At 41.6% G+C, this 24841-nt stretch overlaps 2 protein-coding genes across 5 annotated transcripts in view; both read left to right on the plus strand.

The window, feature by feature from the left end:
• The window catches only part of LOC101991354 (E3 SUMO-protein ligase RanBP2), a 61079-nt gene extending 55859 nt beyond the window's left edge, over positions 1–5220 (plus strand). Inside the window, exons 26-29 of the mRNA XM_005371547.2 lie at positions 182–327; positions 2539–2812; positions 2936–3270; positions 3841–5220. Of these exons, the coding sequence (XP_005371604.1) occupies positions 182–327; positions 2539–2812; positions 2936–3270; positions 3841–4146 (1061 nt within the window). The 3' untranslated portion in view covers positions 4147–5220. The remainder of the gene's footprint in view (positions 1–181; positions 328–2538; positions 2813–2935; positions 3271–3840) is intronic.
• A 1563-nt stretch (positions 5221–6783) lies between these two features.
• Positions 6784–24841, plus strand: part of Ccdc138 (coiled-coil domain containing 138) — a 50951-nt gene continuing 32893 nt past the window's right edge. Inside the window, exons 1-7 of one of the 4 annotated variants that reach the window (XM_005371549.3) lie at positions 6784–6947; positions 8050–8094; positions 8255–8312; positions 13735–13855; positions 17303–17430; positions 18148–18329; positions 20579–20737. In XM_005371549.3, the coding sequence (XP_005371606.1) occupies positions 6855–6947; positions 8050–8094; positions 8255–8312; positions 13735–13855; positions 17303–17430; positions 18148–18329; positions 20579–20737 (786 nt within the window). In that variant the 5' untranslated portion in view covers positions 6784–6854. Of the gene's footprint in view, positions 6948–7380; positions 7509–7913; positions 8095–8254; positions 8313–13734; positions 13856–17302; positions 17431–18147; positions 18330–20578; positions 20738–24841 lie in introns of those variants that run through there. The other 3 variants (XM_026778216.1, XM_026778217.1, XM_026778218.1) reach the window with 3 other exon arrangements.

Genomic DNA, 24841 nt, shown 5'->3' on the forward strand with positions numbered 1-24841 from the left:
TGAAGCCAGTTGTGTTTCATAGGCATTGAAATTTTCAGAATATTAGTACTTTAAACTTCTCAATTAGGTGTGTTTATGACATTGTTGAAAACTAGATGTACTTAATGAAGGAATTGGAAAGTAATCTTCAAAACATAAAAAAGTCAAAATTCAAAGTTTAATTACCAAATTTATTTATCAGATAAAAATTTCCAGTGGGCAAATACTGGAGCGGCTGTGTTTGGTACACAGTCAACAAGTAAAGGTGGTGAAGATGAAGACGGCAGTGATGAAGAAGTCGTTCATAATGAGGATATTCATTTTGAACCTATAGTCTCACTACCAGAGGTAAGTGCCAAAGAAGTAAATGTTTTACTAGTAACCTATGTATAAAAATTTTCCCTGAGTTGATTCTTCTTTTTAGTATTGCTACCTACATTTTTTCCCAGAACAGTTAAACATTAGCTTTTCAGAGTTTTAAAACATTATTACTATTATTTATGTGTATGAGTCTTCTGCATGCATGCATATATCTGTGTGCCTGCCATGTGTGTGCCTAATTGTTTGCAGAGGTCATATCCCCTTGGACTGGAGTTACATACAGATGGAGTTACCGATGATTGTGAGATGCCAGAGGGGTGCTGGGAATTAGACCCAGGTCCTTTGGAAGAGCATCCAGTGCTATTAACTGCTGAGCTATATCTCCTGTCCAGATTTCCAGCCTTTAAGTAGAAATTGTTTTGAATTTTTCATGTGTAGTTCTGGGGATTTTACAGGGCCTTTCTCATGTTAGCAGTCACGTTACCAGTCAAGTGTACGCTCAATTTTGCCCTGATTTTTTTTTGTAAATGATGCTTGCTAAATTGTTTGTGCATGGGGCTGGAGAGATGGCTCAGAAGTTAAGAGCACTGACTGCTCTTCCAGAGGACCTGAGTTAACTCCCAGCAACCACATGGTGGTTCACAACCATCTGTAATGAGATCTGGTGTCCTCTTCTGGCCAGCAGGCATACACACAGACAGAATATTGTATACAGAATAAGTAAGTAAATAAATATTAAAAAATAGTTTGTGCAGTTTTAGAAATATTCTTGTCTTTTCTTTTTAGTTTTTTATTTTGTCTGTGTGTCTGTGTGTGTATCTTTAAAGAGTGGGGTAGGAAAGGAGGAGGAAGTGGGTGTGCATATACCACAGTGAGTATGTGAGAGTGCAAGCAGGTATGTCCATTCCACTGTACCATTGGAGGGCAGAATAGCTTTCCAGTGTTTGAAGTCAGATTGTCAGGATTATGTGGCAAGCATGTTTACTAACTGGCCATCTTGCTGATCCATAAGCATTTTTATTATGCCTTTAGGAGATCATGTGTCTTCATAAAATAATTTTAGGGACAAAAGAGATGAAAGTTATTTTAGGAAAATTACTATGTCCATTTTTTTAAACTTTTATTTTATGTGTGTTGGTATTTTCCCTGCCTGTATGTCTCTGTAAGGGTGTCAGATCTTGGAGTTACAGACAGTTGTTAGCTGCCATGTGGGTGCTGGGAATTGAACCCGGGTACTCTGGAAGAGCTGTCAGTGCTTTTAACTGCTGAGCCATCTCTCCAGTCCCCATGACCATTTTCAATCTCAGTAATTACTATCACACACACAGCACTACTGTGACTGGAGGGATGGATGTTCTTGTTGAGTCCCAGCATCCATGCCATGCATCTCACAATTGCCAGGTGTTCTGATGTCTTTGGCCTTTATAGGCACCTACATCCGTGCACACATACCTACATACAGACACACACAAATAAAGGATTAAAAATAAAAAAAAGCATATTTAAAGAAACAATAAAAGGTTTGGAGAGATGGCTTAGTGGTTAAATCCCAGTACCTACATGGTAACTAACACCTGCATGTAACTCTGCTTCCAGGGGATCTGATACCCTTTTCTGGCCTCAGGGGCGATGGATGCATGCAGTGCATAGATACACATGTAGAGTAAAGAACTATTTACATAAAATGAAAAAGTGGCATAAAAATAGAGAGAATCAGCACTTTTGGGTGGAGCATTGGTTTTTTGAGACAGCATGTTGTTACATAGCATTACCTAGCCTATAGTTCACTGTATAGCCCAGACTGGCCTCAAACCTGTAGTAATCTCCCTGCTTCTCAGGCTCTGGAGTGCTAGGATTATTGCACATCCTTACGAAAAACCACATTCCTTCTGATCTCATATAACCTAGTCTTGCCTTGAACTCCTGATCCTCTTGCTTCCACATCCCCAGTGTTGGGATTATTGGTGTACACTGCCATGCTTGGCAAGAGCCAGCACTTCTGAAACCTCTTCTGACCTTTAAGGGCTTTTTATTTCACAAAGAGAAGTAAAATGGTATAAAATAGAAAAATATTTAATGATAAATCACATCTTTGCTGCTTAACCAAGTCAGATTATTACTAGTCTGTAGTGTTGTTAGTTACTATGATACTGTAAAACCTGTTGACATTGGTTAATGAAGTTTGTTATAAACAGCTGTTTATGTAGTAGCTTATATAATGCTTATCTGTTGTTATAGGTAGAAGTGAAATCTGGAGAAGAAGATGAAGAAATTTTGTTCAAAGAGAGAGCCAAACTTTATAGATGGGATAGAGAAGTCAGTCAGTGGAAGGAGAGAGGTATTGGAGATATAAAGATTCTTTGGCATACAATGAAGAATTATTATCGGATCCTAATGAGAAGAGACCAGGTTTTTAAAGTGTGTGCAAACCATGTTATTACCAAAGCCATGGAATTGAAACCTTTAAATGTTTCAAATAATGCTTTAGTGTGGACTGCCTCAGACTATGCTGGTGAGTTACTACCTTCAAATACCTTTTAATTTTATTACTTTTCTGAAATCTATAAAATCTACATACTTTGTAAGTTACTTTGATATTAAAGTCTCTTCTCTCCCCCATCCTTCCCCTTAACAGATGGAGAAGCAAAAGTAGAACAACTTGCAGTGAGATTTAAAACAAAGGAAATGACTGAGTGTTTTAAGAAGAAATTTGAAGAATGTCAACAGAATATATTGAAACTCCAAAATGGACAAGTATCCCTTGCAGCAGAATTATCAAAGGACACCAATCCTGTGGTGTTCTTTGATGTTTGTGCAGATGGTGAACCTCTAGGACGGATAATCATGGAATTATTTTCAGATATCGTTCCTCAAACTGCTGAGAACTTCAGAGCATTATGCACTGGAGAGAAGGGCTTTGGTTTCAAGAACTCTATTTTTCACCGAGTAGTTCCAGACTTTGTTTGCCAGGTAAGTGTCACTGTATAGACATCACAGTTAAATCTGCTAAGACTAGACCACACCAACTTGAGCAGGTTTTTCTTTTTTGCCCCCATTCTCATCTTGGGAATTTTTAGTTTTCCCATAACATAGCTGGCTTGCACTTGGCACTCTTACTCCTTTTCACACATTCAGGTGGAAAGGCTTCAGATTTCTCATGTTTGTTACCTACTAGAAACATAATGTAGGGAAAACCTCCCCCCACAAAACATGTATTTCTTAGTTTTCAAAATATATATATATATATATATATATATATATATATATATATATATTTTTTTTTTTTTTTTTGGTTTTTCGAGACAGGGTTTCTCTGTGGCTTTGGAGCCTGTCCTGGAACTAGCTCTGTAGACCAGGCTGGTCTCGAACTCACAGAGATCCGCCTGCCTCTGCCTCCCAAGTGCTGGGATTAAAGGCGTGCGCCACCACCGCCCGGCCTCAAAATATATTTTTAAGTAGGGCAGTTGTTATTCACTCTGTCATGATGATTTCTGTGTATTTTAATGTGTGAGTCAGTATTAACAGATTCTTTTGTTTCAGGGGGGAGATATCACCAAACATGATGGAACAGGAGGACTGTCCATTTATGGAGATAAATTTGAAGATGAAAATTTCAATGTGAAGCACACTGGCCCGGGCTTGTTATCTATGGCCAATCGAGGCCGGGATACCAACAACTCTCAGTTCTTTATAACACTGAAGAAAGCTGAACATTTGGACTTTAAGCATGTAGTGTTCGGGTTTGTTAAGGATGGCATGGATACTGTGAGAAAGATCGAGTCGTTTGGTTCTCCTAATGGGTCTGTTAGTCGAAGAGTTAGTATCACAGAATGTGGACAGCTATAAAATAATTTTCACAGTGCATTTTATCTATAGTAACAGTTGAATTGATGCTTAATTGTTACAGACAATATGGTAATTATGTTCATCTTTTGAAAACAGACATTTCTGATGTATAAATGTAAAATTGTAGCTTATAGCTGTTGTCACTTTTTAATGTGTGATAATTGATCCTGCATGGTATGAAATAAAAGTTTAAACACTGGTGTATTTCAGGTGTACTTGTGTTTATGTACTCCTGACATATGGATTAGAAATGGCTAATACTAATAATTTTGTTCAAAGCAATAGAGCTTCCCAGACTATTGGAGGAATGTTATATATGCAATCTTATTTTAATTCCTGTTCCTGCATGGTACTTACCATTGAATAAGGGGGCCACAACTCAGATAATTTTATTTTAGATTTAAAATATATATATGGTAATCTTAACTATTCGTGTGCTCATTTATGTATGGACTCATTTATGAATGGATAGAGCCACAGAAGATATGAGTTAACCAAAGTGCTCTTCTGTAATTTTTATGCTCCTGTATAGTTAAAAATTAACTTTTAAGTAGAAATCTGTCTTTTCTTAAGCTATATAGTTCCCTTTTGAAGACATTAATTTTTACATTTTAAGTAAGTTGATCATCCCCCCACCCCCATCCTTCTTCCTTCTTTCCATTCACTTTTCTGTTACCTGTCTCTACTACCTCAGAAACTTCAGCTTGGTCCTGATGATAGAATTGAATTTTTCTCTAGTTCTTGTGATAAAGTATGACTATTTTTAAAAGATCTATACCATGTTGTTTGGTTAAAGATTTGCTTTATATTAGATTGTTGCAGTACCTTTTTCTGGTGACTTTTGTAGCAGAAATAAAGTGATAATTGATAACAGCCATGACATTTAAAACATTGATTACTTGTGCATCTCAGTGTCTGTTCCTCCTGTGACTTGATGTAAGTGAGATGTTAAAAGCCAGCACTCTGAGCTCACACTGCAGCATCCAAGTGATAAACACTGAACAGCATGTTCTTATGGGCCTACTTGGTGTATAACTAAAAGGAATCTAGTTAGACCATAAAACTTTGTATTTTCCAATCTTGAGTATTGAGTCCTTTCTGTGTTCTTGTGTTTTACTACTAGAAGAGGGCAAGGAAGGTTCTGGCTTATGTAATGAATGACTTGTGGGCTAGCATCACTGTGGAACATGAAGCAAACCTGCCTGAAGTTGTCCTTGTAAAGGGAACCGTGCACATTTAGTGACTTCTTTGGAAAACTGCGTAATATAAACTCATAAAAGTACTGAAACTTTTCAGCTCAGAAGTTGATGCCATCATTTTAGTCTAAGTAGACGGAAATGTCTTTAAAAAAAAGTCATCTGTAGTCCAGTATTACTTTGAACTTGCTTTGTAACTGAGGCTGGCCCTGAACTCTTCCTGATCTCACTACCTCCACCAGGATTGCAGGCATGTTCCCACTATGCATAGTTGCAAATGCTTTTTAAGGTACTCTATACTTGTTTTGCTTTTTCAACTATTAGGGTTATTAAAGATCTTTCAAAAACTTGGCAAATTGGTGTGTTAAACTTTCCCAGGACTGGTGTTAATAACAGGTGTTTCCTACCTGAGCAGTTACCATTTTGGGTGCTGGGACTGGAACCCAAGTCCTCTGTCAGAGCAGTCAGTGCTCTTAATGGCTGAGCTATCCAGCGCCAACAAAGAAGCGTATTTTATAAGATACTTGATATATTTCAGAACAATGTGACTTGTTATAATGATGACCTCAGTGATAGCCATTTCTTTTCCAACTGGCTAGATTTTCTGTGCTCATTAAAATCTGGCAAAAGAAAACAAAACAGTTTAGATGGTATTTTATAGCAAAATGTGATCTTCAAGCAGTTTTTTTAGTAGCAAGTTTGCTGCTTACTTGCTGAAGTATCAGCTTTTGCAGCAGTAAGGGAAATTAAAGAATTGAGGGGTGCTGGTTCATATGAGCACTTACTAGAATTTCTCCGTGTGGATGTGTGCCAGAGAGTAACTGAAACTGAACAAGTACAAGCTTGTAAGATGAGGTTGAATCCCCAACTGTGCGTTGTAGGGCTTTGGAAAGGTTTTTGTTTTAAGCCAAACTACACGTTTACAGGGAGTTTTTCTGACTTCTTGAGGTAGGTCTCTCTGTAGCTGAGACAGCTGTCCCAATTGATTATGACCGTGTAGCCCAGGCTGGCCTCCTGCCTCCACCCGAATTTATGCCTGTCCCAAATTTATGGAAACAGGCAGAGGAATTGCAAAGGTAATATGGCTACAGTTCATGTGCCTAGCGTTCAGACATGTCCTGATTTTTCTTCTGATGAAGAGAGTGTTCTTAGTTCTATGCGCAGTAAACATTTTACCCTGTGTACCATGAGGCCCCAGGCCCCGGGGAACACGCTGACCCGCAGGTGTGCTGAACACACTCGCTCTCCTGTGGGCCGGGTCTGAGCTTGCGCGGGAAGACTTCATTTACTGCGCGGGGCGGGGCGGGGCGGGGCGGGGAGGGCGGAGACTTGGAACCGATGGACAAGAATCTGGAAGGGACAAAGGAACTGGCTAGCAGTGAGTCCTCCTCACACCCCTCTTCCCACTGGTTTCCTGCGGCCCCGGGGGCGGGGCCGGGCGTCGTGACGTACTGCTCTCCCCGACGCGCCTGTGAGCGCTGTTCCCCGGGCGACCGTGGTCAGCGACCCACCATGGAGCGCAGGGTGGTCAAGCCACCCGGGCAGGACATGGTAGTGGAGCGTCTCAAAAGCCGCTACGGCCTGACGGGAAGCTGCACCGTGGAGGTGAGGGGAGTGGAGGCCGCGGTGAGCTCCGCCGGGCGGGCGGGCTGCTACGGGATGGCCCCGGTCGCCCTCCTCCGAGCGGCTTGCCAGAGAGCGTCCTCCCTCGGTGGAAACGTCGCGATGCACGGGCCGTGGTCTCGGCCCTGCTGGCCTGGACCCGAGTGCAGCAGGCGTTCAAGACGACGTAGGTCTTTCGGGAAAGCTTACATCGAATAATTGCAAACTTAGAAGTTGTGGCAATATGCATTCGTGTAGCCCTCCCTTGAATGCGCCGTTCACCAGGGGAGTCTTGCCATTTTTGCTGCGGCCCCCTCCACTCTGGCAATTTGCTAGTATTTTGTGAGAGGTTGGGTAGATCGCATCTCCGAAGAAAGCTGGAAGAACTGAAGCGGGAAACCATTTGCAGCCCTGAAGTTTCCGTGAGGCTTATTTTTATTATCACACCTCCTTTGATAACAGAGGTGGGGGAGTTTACGGTTCAGCTGAGAAGCCTGCTTCACAGCCTAGCAAATTCAAGGTTTTAGAAAGTTCAACAATGTTGTCTTCAGAAAAACATCTGAGGTATGGGAACATCTTTCACCCTGTTCTCCAGAAGTTGAGGAAGCTCGCAGGCATTCCCGAGTTCCTTCCCACGTTTGCATTCCCCAAATCCCTTCTTGAGAAATACCAGTATATTTCAGTGTTCCCACGTCCATGCCACAAATTCATTCTGTCCTCACATAACCTTAATTCAGTCTCAACACATACTTTGGTTTTCCTGTGAAGCACGTTCTCAAAATCTTAAAGCCTCATTGATATTTTCCAGGAAATTTAGTATTGCTACAATAATACAAGATAACGCATAGCTTATAGACAGATTTCACTAAGTACCTCAATTATGACCTTTTGTAGAAAGTTTTTCCGGGTGCAGATACCACGTGGGTCTGAACATGACGTTTGGTTGTCTCTGTTGCCCTTGATCTACAGCCGATGCCCACACTTAGTTTCTTACGTCATTAATGCTTTGACAAGGCCGAAGACTGTTGTGTATAGCATGCCTCCCAGTTTGAGTTTGTCTGATGGGTCCTGGTTTGATTTCATTTTGGTTTTGTATTTGTGGCAGGACTACGACATGAATGGTGTGTGGACCACTCTGATGAATCAACAGGTATATGATGTTTGCTTGTCTAATTAGGGATGCTAATGTTGCTTAGGGTGCGGCCCCTAGGCTTTTCCATGCTAACCTTTGTAATTAACATGTAATTGATGGAAAACTATCTTAAGGGAATATTTCTTAGTGTTTAAGTGTGTTTTCTTTATCCCTCTAGCATGAGCTTTCCAAGTTTGATCAGACTAAATATAAAAGAAGAATTCTAAGCTCTCCAGGTAAGCCAGTAGAATATTTTGAGTCTTTTCACACATTTGAGAGATTTTTGTAAATGTTTAGATGTGGGGTTAATGTTCCTTATTTTTTATTTTAAAATTTTCAATTTGGCAATCACCTAATAATAATTGTGAATTTAGGGATGAATGTGTGAGATGCCTTTAAAAATTAAATTTAATGAGAGTTTTTGGTGTGTGTTTAATTTATAATATGTGTACCTTCTTTTTCTTTTTCCTGCCTGGATGCTGGGAATCAAAAGCAGACCCTTGATCCATGCTGAGCGAGTGCTTGCTCACTAATCAATGTCTCCAGCGGATATGTTTGCTTTCGACGATGTTAGAAATTGAGCATTGGGTATTGGGTGAGGAACACTAGTTGCTCTTTTTAGGCAGGAAAGGTTACTAGGATAGAAACTAAAGGGAAAATTTATAAAATGAATGGAGTTGGAAAACATAATTATTCTGGGAGTTGTAATTTTTTTGATAAGCTAAAACTTTTTTTTTTTTTTTTGGTTTTTAGAGACAGGGTTTCTCTGCGGCTTTGGAGCCTGTCCTGGAACTAGCTCTGTAGACCAGGCTGGTCTCGAACTCACAGAGATCCGCCTGCCTCTGCCTCCCGAGTGCTGGGATTAAAGGCGTGCGCCACCATCGCCCGGCAAGCTAAAACTTTTTTTACAGTAATAAATATTAACCATTAATCTATTAATATTAACCATTTGTTAATTCTTCAGTGCTATATTTATTAGTTAAACATAATAGTCAGTAAATTTTGGTAATTACAGCATCAATAGTGTCTTTAATTTCGTCCATGTGTGGGAGCTGGGTCTGAGAACTAGTGGACTGGAGGCCTATATTGATCTGATTCATGTAAGTCTACAGGCCCAGATCTGATTTCCACAGTATGTTATATAATGGTAGGGTGGCAAACGACTCTCTAGGGTAAAGCTTGTTTGGTAATAAATTGAAAAAAACAAACCACTCTCAGTGAAACACCCTTTTGGCAGGGATTCCAGTACAGGCACTTTCAGAAAAGTACGTGTGAAATGAGAGGAAGAACAGTTAATGTTTCTGGAATATCAAAGTTCGCTCTACAGATAGAATAAGATCATTAATAATAAAAAAAAACAGTTCAAGTTGATTGCTGAAATAATAATCAAAAAGGACTGACAGCAGATACCCAGAACCTTAGGGATGTATTAGAAAAAAAGGGATTATTTCCGCTTGCTAACAGAGCCAGTGCGGAGAGACTGGAAGGCTTTTTAGAAAGATTGACTTGGACTAGAAATGAGAAGGTTATCTGGTAGTCTCTTGTGGTGACCCTAAGCACCCTTTGAGACCATTTGTGTTTCCAAGGAGTTTATATGACTCTATCTGTGGTGATGGACGGAGGATGCTTCTTTCTCGTCTTGAGTCCATGGCAGACTTTCAGGCGACTAGCGGCTTTCAGCTTCTCTTGCCAGTGTCTGTGTAGCTTTGTGGTCTATAATTTATAAGTAGCATTTGAAAACCTTTTTTATTCTCTTGAGAATCCTTTTGTAACAGAATTGTCATCTCTCTTCTGCACTCTGTGATGTTTCTGTGTTATGTGAGGAAAGCTAGGATGCCAACCCCCCCCCAATATAAACCCCCTTTAGTATAAACACTATAAGAAGAGTCAGGAAAGCTCCATGAGGGCGGAGGAGATGGTTCCGTTGGTAAAACGCTGGCTGCAGAAGATAAGGACCCAAGTTTGGATCTCCCATGTAAAATCCAGATTTGGCAGTATATTCCTGTAACCCCATTGCTAGGATGGCAGAGACAGGTGGATCCCTGGGACTTGCTGGCCAGTGCCCTGTCAGTTCTTTAAAAACCTAACCTTGGCTGGGTGGTGGTAGCACACGCCTTTTATCCTGGCATTCAGGAGGCAGAGGCAGCCCGGTCTTCATAGTGTGTTCCATGACAGCCAGGGCTACATAGAGAGATCCTGTCTTGAAAAACCAAAACCATAAAACAAACAAACATACAAAAATAATAACTAATGCTTATTGACGATTCCGTGTACACCAGATGTCTAAACTGTGATTTGAATAGCCTTTCATTGAGGCTTCTCCTGTGTGGTGTGTTCTGTATGCTCTAATAAGCTTGCTGGCTTTTCTCTTGTTACCTTGTCTGTGATCACCAGTGTTTCTCCCAGCTATGCGATTATAAGGGTTGAAGAGAAATTATTGTAATAGGAGCGGCGGGCTGCTTCCTGCCACCCTGCTAGCTTTACCCGAAATAATTACACGGACACTGTATTCTTTTAAACAGTGCTTGGCCCATTTCTATCTAGCCTCTTCTCGGCTAACTCTCGCACCTGGACTAGCCCATTTTCCAATCAGGTGTGTAGCACCCCAAGGTGCGCTTACAGGGAAGATTCTAGCCTCCGTCCATCCTGGGTCGGAGCTTCATCGCATGTGCCTCAGAGAGCAGAGTTCTCACCTCTGCCCGCAAGAGTGGAGCATCATGTCTCTCTGAGGCCTCTGACCCCGAGAGGAGAGCTGTCAAGTCTGAGCTCACTTCCTCTTCCTCCCAGCATTCTGCTCTGTTTACTCCTCCCACCTATGTTTTAACCTATCAAGGCAAGCAGCTTCTTTATTTAATTAACCAATGACCTTCCTCCATCAAGAAATTGTATGTGCTCCCTGATAGATATATTTCTGTAAATTTCTTAGATTAAAAATTTTTGGGAAAACTGATTAAAACATGTGCCCTTTATAAAATGAGTAATACTGCAGCAAGTGTTGCACGAGTCCCATCATCCATCATGTCTTTAGTCCTTGGGACTCTGCCTCTTGGTACTGGTCTGTGACAAGTCTTTCTCTGTGACATCTTATTAATTATCAAAGCTTGGTCTATACCTTAGTCTTGCTCCTAACTAGCTCTTATAACTTAAATTAGCCCATATTTTTATTAATCTACATACCTCTATCCCATTCTGTGTCTGGCTGGCTTCTCTGCCTCTCTTCTTCCTAGAGTCCTCTCTGTTGCCTGGAAGTCCCACCTATACCTCCTGCATAGCTATTGGCCATTTAGCTCTTTATGAAACCAATCAGAAGGTACCTTAGCAAAGACACATCTTCACTGTGTACAGAACTATTATTTCACATTGCTGGTCCAGGGTATTTTTAGATCTCCCATCTGACCCTCAGCCTTCACCCTCTTCCCTGGGGATTGTACCTCTTGGTCTGGATCCAGGGTCCCCTTAGATATTTGCCATTGACCTTTTCAGCCTTCCCTTCTAGCTCATCTCCATTCCTTTGTGTCAGCCTCAACCTGCAGGAGCACTCTCTATTATACTAGCCTAGGGTCTAGAGTGGACAACAGCTAAAGACTGGAACACCACCCAGCAGAGACAAGACCATGCAGTTATACCAGAACTACCTCAAATATCAAAACCCTAGATGCCTAGATCCCAGCATAAAAGTACAAACAGCCAATATACCATGCCTTCTTCAGAAGCCAGTGTTTCTATTGCAGTATGACTTGAGATACAATTTAGCTGAAGCATGAGAAGAAGACTTCAGAATATCAGTTTTTAAATGTGTTCAAGAACCTTAAAGAGGATATGAATAAATACCTCAAATGAAAACGGAAAACAGAATTAAATGAAATCATGGAAACAGGCCAAAACATAAACGCAGAAATAGAATCACTAAGGAAAACCCAAACTGAAATAAAACTGGAAATGAAAAATTTAAAGAGATCAATATCATCAGAGATACATTAATAAAAAAAATTCAAGCACAAAACATCCAGAAAAGCCGGGCGATGGTGGCGCACGCCTTTAATCCCAGCACTCGGGAGGCAGAGGCAGGCGGATCTCTGTGAGTTCGAGACCAGCCTGGTCTACAGAGCTAGTTCCAGGACAGGCTCCAAAGCCACAGAGAAACCCTGTCTCGAAAAACCAAAAAAAAAAAAAAAAAAGCCCAAAACATCCAGAAAAATCTGGAAGAGTATGAAAAGACCAAACTTATAAATAATAGGTATGAAAAAGGAGAATAAATCCAGGTCAAAGGCACAGAAAAAAAAAAGTGTTTTGAGGGGGCGATTATTGAGACAGCGTTTCTCTGTGTGGTCTTAGTCATCCTAGAACTTGCTTGTAGACCAGGTTGGTCTCAGTCTCAGAAATCGTCTGCCTCAGCCCCACAAGTGCTGGGACTAAAGGCTAACAAAGTGTTTTAAATAAAATCATAGAACATTTTCCCATGCTAAAGAAAGATGCTTATATAAGAAGCATCCAGATAGACAGAACCAGAAAAGAAATTCCCCATGACATATGATAATCAAAACACTATATGTACAGAACAAAGGATATTAAAAGCCACAAGGGGAAAAGACCAAGTCACATATAAAGGCAGGCTCCGTCCACAGGTACCTCGATTAGCAATGAAGAAGATGCCAACAGTCCCTCAGACGTGTCTCTCGGATAACCCTGTGCTGTGTCCAGTTGACCACTGAAGCAAACGGAGACCCAGGCTGTCCTCTAACTTCCTGTTTTAGTCTCCCAAGTAGTGTCATTATGGTTTGCACCACAAGGCCCACCTAGTTTGAATTTTTTGAAATGTAAATAATGTATGGACATCATTCGCTATGGTAGGTTATACCAGCTAACTGAGTCAGTAATTGTGGTGGTTCGAATAAAATGGCCTCCATAGACCCATAGGTGGCAGGACCTTGTTGGCCTAGGTGTGGCCTTATTGGAGGAAGTGAGATCTCAGAAGCCCAAGCCAGAAATAGTGGCTCTTTGTATCTTTCTGCTGCCTGTGGATCCAGACTCTGAGCTACCTCTGCAGCACCCATGTCTACCTGCACACTTCATGTCCTGCTATGAAGACAGTGGACTAAACCTCTGAAACAGCAAGCCAGCCCCAATTAAGTGTTTTTTCTTTCTAAGAGTTGCCAAAGTCATGGTGTCTCTTCATAGCAATAGAACCCCTAAGTAACTAAGACAGTAATCTATTTTGTTTTTCTCTGAAGTGTTTTCCTTTTCACTGGATTTAGACATAGGCTTACAGTTGTTAAGAAACAAATGCTTGAGGACCATGTTAGGAGGTAAGAAGGCTGCATTCTGATTTCCAGAACACACCTGGTTCCCATCAGCTCTCGGCTCTCTGGAGTTTTAACTTGTGCAGTAGACTTATAGATTACTTTACAGAGCCATTACCCGGGTCAAGTAAGGATGTAAATCGTCGGTAAGGCATAATATCAGTAGAGTCACTGCCTGGGTCAAATAAGGACGGAAAAGCATTGTGTAGTCAGGCACCATATCAATATGAAATCGAGTGTGTATTCTCAATAGAGAGACAGATAAATCAGTGATTTTGGTGTCTTACTGTTATGAGGCCAGAATGAGATCATTAGTATCTGATGTCATTGTGTAATTTTTTTTTTTTTTTATTGACAGAAGATCTGGATACCTACTGCTCTGGAGATAAAGTTGGTTCTTCATTAAGATGTTACTCTGATGAAAGGAAGCATCCCACAGCACCTTTTTGCAGTTCCTTCAAACACTTAAATGTGAACTGGTAAGGAATTCAGAATAGATACTGTTACTGTCCTGTTAGCAACTCAAGAAAGGCAGTAGAAAAGAGGTGTGTGTGTGTGTGTGTGTGTGTGTGTGTGTGTGTGTGTTTTCTTGGATGGAAGTAAAAGCAGTCTTGAGCCGGGCGATGGTGGCGCACGCCTTTAATCCCAGCACTCGGGAGGCAGAGGCAGGTGGATCTCTGTGAGTTCGAGACCAGCCTGGTCTACAAGAGCTAGTTCCAGGACAGGCTCCAAAGCCACAGAGAAACCCTGTCTCGAAAAACAAAACAAAACAAAAAAAAGCAGTCTTGATCCTGATGAGTAGTTGAAGAGCCTAATTTAATATTTTATGTATATGTGGACTTTGCCCTCATGTATGTCTATGCACCACGTGTGTGCCTGACTCCCCAGGGAGGCCAGGAGAGGGTATCTCACCTCCTGAAATGAGTTACAGACAGCTGTGAACCACTTTGTGGCCCAGGAACCTCTGGAAGAGCAGCTGCTTCTGGCCACTAAGCCATTGCTGCATCCCTATTTATTCTTTATTAAATTTATTCATTTAGGGGGCTGGAGAGATGGCTCAGTGGTTAAGAGCATTGCGTGCTCTTCCAAAGGATCCGAGTTCGATTCCCAGCAACCACATGGTGGCTCACAACCATCTGTAATGAGGTCTGGTGTCCTCTTCTGGCCTACAGACATGTATGCAAACAAAATAGTGTGTCCATAATAAATAAATAAATATTTTAAAAAATTATTCATTTATTTAGTGAGTGTCTGTGGGTGGGGCATGTTGTGTGCATGTGTCGAGGCCAGAGCACAGTTTATAGGAGTTAGTCTGTCCTTCTACTGCTTGGGTCCCGGGGATTAAACTCAGGTTGTCAGCCTTGGTAGCACGTGCCTTTGCTCACTGAGCCTTCCCTCCTGCTCTGAGTTATTACGTAATTAAAATTTTTTTTTAAAATTTTATTCATTTCATCTTATGTGTATGACTGTTTTGCCTGTATGTAATATGTGTACTGCATGCATATCTGGTGCCCAGGAGGTCAACATGTTGTGAGCTACCATATAGATCTGGGAGCTGAACCCAGGTCCTCTGCAAGAGCAACAAGTGCTCAAGTTCTCTTAACTGTTGTGCCATCTCTTCAGTTTCTCTCTCTCTCTTTTGAGACAGGGTTTCTCTGTAGCTTTGGAGCCTGTGCTGGAACTCACTCTTGTAGACCAAGCTGGCCTCGAACTCACAGAGATCCACCTGTCTCTGCCTCCCGAGTACTGGGATTAAAGGTGTGCACCACCACTATCCAGCTCCATTAAATTTTTAAAAAGATGTATTTATTTTACTCTATGCATATGACTGTTTTGCGTGCATGAGTGTTTGTGTACTATGTGCGTGCTTGTTGAGTCCCCTGGAGCTGGGGTTATGGAACCATATGGGTACTGGAAATTAAACTCAAGTCTTCTGCAAGAGCAACAGGTGCTCTTAACTGCATAGCCAGTAGTTCTCAACATGTGGGTCACAACCATTGTGAGGGGGTCGCAGGGGTCACCTAAGCCCATCAGAAAACACAGATATTTACAATATAATTCATAACATTAGCAAAATTACAATTATGAAGTAGCAATTAAAATAATTTTATGGTTCAGAGTTGCCACAACGTAAGGAATTGTATTAAGTGTTGCAGAGTTGGGAAGGTTGAGAACCACTGAACTGTTTAGTTCTGTATCTCTGCAAAACATGTGTGCATTGCCTGAGATTATCAGAAGAGGGCGTCGTATCCCCTGATACTGGAGTTACAAATGGCTGTGAGCTGCCATGTCAGTGCAGGGAGTCGAACGAAGCTGGATCCTCTGCAAGAGCAGTCAGTGCTCTTAAGCAGTGAGCCATCTCTGCAATCCCTATTTCTTATTTGTGTGTGTGTGACAGGGTCTCCCAGTATAGCTCTGGCTATCCAGGAACTGGCTCTGTAGACTATAGAGATCCTCCTGCTCCTTTAGTTTGCTAGGGCTAAACCACCATGCCCACCTTTTTAGGTTTGTTTTATGTGTGCAAGTGTTTTCCCTGCATTTTATATATGTGCACCACACGTGTGCCTGATGCCCATGGAGGTCAGAAGAAGGTGTTAGATTTCCTGGAACTGGAGTTATGGGTGATTGTGAGCCACACCATGTAGGTGCTGGGAACTGAAGTTTGGTCTTCTGCAAGAGTGATAAGTGCTCTTAACAGCCGAGCCATCTCGGTAGCCCCAAACTGTTCTATTTTTTAATTAACTTATCAAGTATTAGCTTTCGTTACATTTTTTCCCCATGCATCGTTAGTTCTGGTTGACCCTACTACTTTCCCTGTGCCTCTGCTCCTACTCCTCACTCAAACCTCTCTACCTTCTTCCGCTGCTGCTATTTTTATAAATCTGTGCACAATTCCAAATTACAATCTGAAGGTTTTAACCTCTGAAGAGTTTTATACCATTGGCCTTTTTTTCTCCAACCCTTAATCATAATTCTAGTCCAGAAGTATGCTGTCCTGCCAATAGATATAGGTTACAAATAGCTATTTAGTACTTGAAAAGGGGCTTGTCTGGAAAGAGATAGGCTATAAATTCAGAATATACCCAGAAATTTCAAAGACATTGGATGGTCAAGATAATGTAAAATCCTTTTGTGTTAGTTATTTTGACTCCTGGTTTCCGATTCAGTCCATGATTCGAGGAGTGTGGTGGAAGGCGTGGCAGCTGGGACCCAGGGACAGATGAGCAGGGACCAGGACAAGATGCGTCTTTGAAAAACATGTTTCCCAAAAGCTCATTTAGTAAGATGGAAATTGGCATACTTGTAAACCAGTCATTCAGAGATTCTGGGATATCAACACTGGGGCCCGTAGGGGTACTTTATACACAACCATACAACCTTCGTGTCTTATGTTCATTCTTTGGTGGAGTGACATTTTATATGTACCGTGATAACTGAAAATAATGTGAAAGTCTCGCCTCTTCTTAATGCGTTTGAATGTACTACCAGAAAACATGATCAGATGTGTTTGTAACTTACATTATGTTCCTTGTGAGCCATTCTGCCCTGAGGTAACCTCAGAACATGAGGTTCTGATTCTGGTTTCTACATTAACTGTTAATCATCTTAACGAAACTAGATAACAATGCCTGGGGTGTCTGCATTGCTGGGTTTCAGAAGAGTTTGGCAGCCACAGAGCATTCTACAGCTTTTAAATTGTTTTAAAGTACGTCTGTTTAATGTGCAGAGAAGGTTGGAAGACACTTACAGTGGGCTTCAGGGCTTTTGACCTAGTTTTCCATGCATGTGCATTTTCCATGCATCTTGGTTGTATTTAACAATGATTTCTACATTTTCCTCGTGTGTGTGACACAGCCTGAAAAGCAGTTCTTCTCTTGTCAGTTGTTGTAGTGAACTCCGGATTTCTGATATGTGTATTGTTAAAGCCTAGATGACGAACTGGATTCTTTTCATAATTTAAAGAAATGGGAAACAGAAAAAGAATCATTTGAAGATGATCATAGAGATGGTGCCTCCAAAATAACAAAGCAGTGCTTCAGAGAAATAGAGAAAGGTAAGGGAAATACTCATAAATAGGAATTTGTCACGTAGAGTCGGTCATGCTTACCTCATAGCAGTAACTGCTCCTCAGGAATCTGTGGATTTCTGTGTTCTGAAATTTCATAAACTGTAAGATGCTCGCTGTGCTTAGTGTTAAAGGAGAAGAGAAATAAACATGCCATTTTCTGGTTGTGTTCTTCCGTTTTCAAAACCTATCCAAGTAAGTTTATGATAAACTGAGCTTTTATGATATCTTTAGTTCCTTTTCATGTTTCCGGGGATTTGAGCAGCCCTGATGCTTTCAGCAAGTTCTGTCGATCGCCACGGCTGGCTTCCCTGCTGCTCCTTATCTTGGCCTGGGCTACTTAGTGCGTGAGTGTTTTCATGCACATGACAGTTAAGTCCGAAACAATCTCAGATCCACCAGGAATGTCGCACAAAGTACAAATCCAAATCTGATATTTTATCATTTTGCCATATCATTCTTTCCAGACTTTTTTTCGAGACAGGGTTTCTCTGTGCTTTTTGGAGCCTGTCCTGGAACTAGCTCTGTAGACCAGGCTGGTCTCGAACTCACAGAGATCCGCCTGCCTCTGCCTCCCGAGTGCTGGGATTAAAGGCGTGCGCCACCATCGCCCGGCTTCTTTCCAGACTTTTAAACAATACTGTAAGCTTTATTTAAAGCAGCTCCCTTGGAAGATTTCTCTGAGAAAATTTAAAACTCTTGCAGATGCCCTGCCGACTAACATAGCCTCATCAAGACTTCAGACTGAACGTTGCAGCGATTCCATTGACTCTCCTCCGAAACAGGTCATTTATCCAAAATCCAAAGTGTCAAAGAAGCAGAGTTTACTTCCTCATCAAATAAATGAAATATATGATGAATTACTTCATATCCATCTGAAACTGCAGGTGAAAACCAGATGCTGAACTGGGAATTCAGAGTTGTTTGTGTTCTAAGACTATTTGCAAAACTTCAGTATAAGGATTTGAGTTTTACATACACAGGTCAAGAAGTCAGAAGGGACAGGCTTAATTTATAGGATTGTTGAACGGGAAACGTAGTGACTGAGAGAAATTTTAAAGCAGCGGTAGTTTACTGGGAGGTGTGTCTTTAAATTTTACGTTTCTTGTGTTTGTTTTCAGCCCAGCCCATTCTTAAGATAGAAAACAAAAAGTGCTGATATAAAGTTTGTAATTTGAAGACATTATAAATTCATTGCTATAAGTACTTAAATGTAAGAAGTCTCTTGTCAAAATTCAACTCTAAACATAGGCAATCATGTTATCTATGGGGCTTCCATCTAAAGGGTGTGTGTGGGTGGGTGTGTTTACTCCTTCGGGGCATGCCAACCAACTCCCATATAAATACACACACGGAGAGACCTATTCTTAGTAATAAATGACTGTCCTTAGTTTGGCTTCTTTCTTGTCAGTTTTTCTTAAATTATCCCTACTGCCTCTTGCTTCCACTCTTAATCCGTGGCTGGCCAACCAATGCCTGATGTCAACAAAATCTGACACATTAATTTGGGGGCAGAACCAAGTCCCTTTGCCCCGCATTAAGGCTGAGCATGGTATCCACCATAGGGAATGGGCTCCATCAAGCTTGCTCATGCACCAGGGACAGATCCTGGACCAGGGGCCCCTCAGATAGTCCAAGCTTCACCACTGTGTCCCACATACAGAGGACTTAGTTCAGTCCAATGGAGGCTCCACAGCTGTCAGTCTAGAGTTCATGATTTTCCACGAGCTTGGTTCCGAGGTTTCTGCAGATTTCTCCATCATGATCGTAACCTCCCTTGCTCACATATTCCCTCCTCCCTCCCTTCGACTGGATTCCCAGAGCTCAGCCTGGTGCTTAGTTGTGGATCTCTGCATCTGGTTCCATCAGTTTCTGGATGAAGACTCTATGATGACAGCCGGGGCGTTCACCAAGCTGATTACAGGGGAAGGCCAGTTCAGGCCCCCTCTCCGCTATTGCTAGGAGTCTTAGCTGGGGTCTTCCTTGTGGATTCCTGGGAATTTCCCTGGCACCAGCTTTCTCCCTAACCCCATAATGGCTCCTTCTATCAAGATCTCTCTCATTCGTTGCTCTCCCACTCCCTCCCTCCCCACCTCAATCATCCCGTCCCATCCCCTCATGTTCTCATTCCCCTTCGCCTGCCCTTTACTGCTCCCCTCACTCCCTTCCCCTTCCCCCTCCCCCGGTTACCCAGGAGATCTCTTATACTGATCTTATATGATGAATGAGTTGCATTCCATCCCAACCAATTTTAGAATATTTCCTCATCCCCCAGAGGCAGCCACTGATCTACTTCCTGTCTCTTTCGGTTTGTCCATTCTGGGTATTCGACACATGCTGTCCTGTGGTGTGTAGTATCTTGTGTCTGGGTCCTTTCACTTAATGTGTTTTTAAAGCTCATTGCTGTTGAATCATAGATCAGTCCATGCTTCTTCTTGCTAAGTATTGCTGTTATATACCACATTTTCTTTCATTATTCATTAATTGCTGGACATTGGGCTGTGTCCTGGTTTCATTTCTGTGGCTGTGATAAAACACTCCGCCAGAAATCAGCAGAGGGGAGCGAATGGTTTGTTAGCTTGCCACCCCAGGATGCAGTCCATGACAGCAGGAAGGCAAGGCAGCAGGAACTAAAAAGCAACTCGTCATATCATTTCCACAGTCGAGAGCAGATAGACATGCATTACCCGTCTAGGTTTCCATACTGTCTTATATAGCTCAGGACCCCCGCCAAGGGAATGGTACCCCCCACAGTGGGCTGGGCAAGACAGTCCCCATAGGCATGCTCACAGGCCAATCTGATCTAGGTAATTCTATATTAAGACACCCTTCCAGGTAATTATAGTGATATCAAGTCAACTAACTAATTATAGGTTGTTCACATTTTAGACTATTGCGATGATGTTGCTGCGAGCATTTGTGTTTAAGTTTTGTGTGAACATGTGCTTTTCTTTCTGTTGGAATGCTGAAGTCAGGTGGTCACTGTGTTTAACATTTTTTGAGGAACTACCAGACTGTTCCAGAGTGACCACATTATTTTACATTGGCAAAAACCATTTGATTCAAACAGTGTCAATGGAAAGCATAATGTGCAGAACTAATTCAGAAAAACTATTTAAATTGTGTGTTTTGGTAGTGTGAAACCGCATCACAGCAGAAATTTGCGGAAGAACTTCAAAACCGAGAACGGTTCTTAGCAGAACGCGAACAGTTGCTCTACAAACATGAAACCGCCTTGAGCAAAATTAAAGGTGTTGAAGAAGAGGTTCTGACAAGATATCAAATTCTAAAGGAGGTAATTACACAGTGTTTGATTATAGAGTAATTCTTTTTCTTAGCTTCATTAATTATTAATAGTTTTGTCGTATTTGCTTATTTCACCTCCTTCCTCCTCTTTGCACCCACTCATATACACCTTATTTTTTTTTCTTTTTTATTGAAAATATTTTTCATACAGTATATTCTGATCATAGTCTTCTCTCCCTCATCTCCTCCCAGGTCCTCCCTACTTCCCTATCCATCCAAATTCAAGTCTGTCTTTCTTCCTTCCTTCCTTCCTTCCTTTCTTTCTTTCTTTCTTTCTTTCTTTCTTTCTTTCTTTCTTTCTTTCTTTTGTCTCTCTCTCCCTCTTTAGGAAACAAAACAGGCAAATAAAAATTTAAAAAAACAGAAAAAGAAAATAGAAAATAAAGAAAAAGCATGAGAAAAACAAATACAGGAAGGGACATACAGAGACACATATAATCCATAAAAACACAAACCCTGAAACCATAAGCAAAAGACCAGTAAGGTAAAACCTTCCCAAACAAACAAAGACTTATGAGACCAAAAAAAAAAAAAAATCTCTAAAAACACCACTGAATTCATTGTGTTCACCATCTACTGCTGATTGTGGGACCTGCCCTTAAGACTTGTTTGTGTATACAGTGAGACTGAACCAGTTTTTCTGTTGTGGCTGGTTGACAGTTGATGATAGCTTCTGGATTGGGGCTCGGGTCCTGTACATGCTACCACAGACTGTAAGTTCACATGCTTGTCAGTCTTGTGTCTGGAAGGCACCATTTCTTTGGTATCTTCCACCCCCACTGGCCTTACAGTCTTTCTACCTCCCCTTTCCTCATAGGTCCTGAGCCCTGAGGGGAGAGGTTTGATAAAGACATCCCATTTAGGACTGAGTGTCCCAGGGTCTCTCAGTCTCTGCACACTGCACACTGTCCTGCTGTAGCTCTCATTAGTTCCCATCTGCAGGAGCAAGCTTCTCTAATGATGGCTGAGCATGTAAGAGTACAGCAGAATGTCATTAGGAGTCATTTTATTGCTACATTCCTTTAGCTGAACAATAATAGTATTTGGTTTTCCTCTAAGTCCATGACCTATCTTAGGTTCTTGGCTACCTTGGTAGTGTCAGGCATGAGTTCTGTCTTCTTTTTTTTATTAATCTTTTTTTCATTTATTTTACATCCGGATCGCAGTTTCCACTCCCTCCTAATCTGTGCCTTTCCCCACCTCCTCTCTAACACCCTCCCCCATACACTTCATCTCTGTTCAGAAAGGGGCAGGCCTCCTATGGGCATCAGTAAAATATGGCACATCGTTGAGGCAGGAGGAAGCTACCTAGGTTCCCAAACACCAGCTTAAGGGGTCATCCTTATGGATTCCTGGGAGTTTCCTTGGCATCAGGTTTCTCCCTAACCCTAAAATCACCCTCCATCAAGACATCATTTTCATTACTCTTCCCTCTCGGCCTCACCCCCAACCCACCCAACCTGATCCCTCTTATTCCCATTTCCCACATCATCTGCCCCTACCCCCAGTTTACCTATGAGATCTCTTCTATTTCCCCTTCCCAGGGAAATCCATGTATTTGTCTGTGGGCTCTCCTTGTTACCTAACCTTTTTGGGGTTGTAGATTGTAGCCTGGTTAACCTTTGTTTTTCTCCTAATATCCACTTACTAGTGACTACATACTATGTTTGTTTTTCTTGGTCTGGGTTACCCCACTCAGAATGATTTTTTTTTTCTGGTTCCATTCATTTGCCTGCAAATTTCATGATGTCATTATTTCTTATAGCTGAGTAATACTCCATTGTGTAAATGTACCACATTTTCTTTATTCATTCTTCAGTTGAGGGGCATCTAGGTTGTTTCCAGGTTCTGGCTATTGCGAATATGCTGATATGAGCAAGTGTTCTTGTGGTATAATTGAGCATCCTTTGGGTATATGCCCAGGATTGGTATAACTCGGTCTTGAGGTATATTGATTCCCAATTTTTTAAGAGACTGCCATCTTGTTTTCCAAAGTGACTGTGCATGTGTGTACTCCCACCGGCAGTTGAGGACTGTTCCCCTTCCTCCACATCTGCTCCGTTAGTGGTTTTGATCTTAACCATTCTGACAGATGCAAGATGGTATCTCAGAGTTGTCTTGATTTGCATTTCCTTGATGGCTAAGGACACTGATGTACAGTTAAGTATATCTCAACCATTTGAGAATCAATTGGAAATTCTCTACTTAGACTTATACATTATTTTTGAATTGAGTTATTTGGAATTTTGATGCCTAGTTTCTTGAGTTCTTTGTATATTTTGGAGATCAGCCCTCTGTCAGGTGTGGGGTTGGTGAAGACCCTTTTCCCATCCTGTAGGCTACTGTTTTGTCTTATTGACAGTGTCCTTTGCCTTACAGAAGCTTTTCAGTTTCAGGAAGTCCCATTTATTAATTGTCAATCTCTATGTCTGTGCTAGTGGTGTTATATTCAGGAAGTAATCTCCTGGGCCAATACATTCAAGAGTTCCATCTCTTGGGGAGGACTTAAATCCAGTCAGATAGTGGTTAGTTACACCCACAACTTTTGTGTCTTTATTGTGCCAGCATATCATGTAGACAGGCTACCCTTGTAGCCTCACCCCCACACCTCTGATTGGTATTTACCTCTGTCCTCTGGTAGCATGCAAAGTGCCTTCTGGTACCATGAACACCGGTCAGTAGGGGTGAAGCTCTAGTTAGGAACTAGCATGACTTCTGTGTGTTCAGTGAAATTTGTGTTGTCTTTAGCAGCAGAGCCTTTCTGTCTGTCTGTGGAGAGCAATCAGTAGCCTTGGCCATATCCTGGGTTGTTCTGGGCTTCCATAGGGTCCCTTTAGCCAGGAACTTAGTTAGATGTAACCCGTTTCTGGCACTGGAGGTTTCACTTGGTGGTGAGAGATGTCTAGTTGGGGCTTTGTTTCCCCCATTGTTTTGTGATCTCATTTATATATGTATATATTTTAGGAAGCTTTTGTTGTAGTAGGTTTCTGTATGACTCTTTAAATGGCCCTTAGGGCTAGTTGTCCCTCTCTGGATTCCTTCCTTACCCTTCTCTTACCCTCTCTGTTTATTTCTCCCATCCAGTCTCCTCCTTCTTCCCTGTCTTTCTGTAACTATACATTCTATTTTATCTTTCTTGGGAGTTCCTTCTCTTCCCCCTAACTCCTTAACTTTTGTGGTTATACAGATTGTAACATGCCCATTGAAGGCTTAAAAGTTAACATCCATGTATAAGAGAATACATACCACATTTATCTCTTTGGGTCCGGGTTGCCGTACTCAGTCAGAATGATTTTTCCAACTCTATCCATTTACCTGTGACCTTCATGATTTCATGATTTCATTTTTTTTTAACAGCTGAAAAATACTAAGAACTATGTAAATGTACTATATTTTCGTTATCTATTCATCTGTTAATGGCCATTTATGCTGTTATGAATAGAGCAGCAATGAACATGGTTGAGCTAGCATCTCTCTAGTGGGATGTAGAGCTCTTTGGTATGTGCCCTTCTTAGAGTTACTTTTGCTGTGATGAAACACCATGACCAAAGCAACTTGAGAAGAAAAGGGTTTATTTGGCTTATACTTCCACATCAGAGTTCATTATCAAAGGAAGTCATGACAAGACCTCAGTCAGGGCAGGAACCTGTGGGGAGGAGTGCTCCTTACTGACTTGCTCTCCATAATTTCTCAGCCTGCTTTTCTTATGGACCCAGAACCACTACCCTCGGTAGGCTGGGCCCTCCCCCATCAGTCACCAATTAAGAAAATGCCCTACAGGTTTTCTTACAGCCTGGTCTTAGAGAAGCATTTTCTTAGGTGAGGCATCCTCCTTTCTGATGACTCTGACGAACTGACCTAAAACTAGTCAGCACAATGCTCAAGAGTGGTGTGGTGGTTTGAAGAAAATGGCCCCAAAGGGAGTGGCACTGTTAGGAGGTGTAGTTTTATTGGAGTGGGTGTGGCCTTGTTGGAGTAAGTGTGTCATTGAGATCTCATGTATACTCAAACTTATGTATGGGTCTTCAGTTTGATTACATTAATCAATGAGTTTGTTTTTATGCCAGCACTATGCTTTTATTATTATTATTAT

This window comes from Microtus ochrogaster, unplaced genomic scaffold, assembly GCF_000317375.1.
Source record: "Microtus ochrogaster isolate Prairie Vole_2 unplaced genomic scaffold, MicOch1.0 UNK113, whole genome shotgun sequence".
NCBI lineage: Eukaryota > Metazoa > Chordata > Mammalia > Rodentia > Cricetidae > Microtus > Microtus ochrogaster.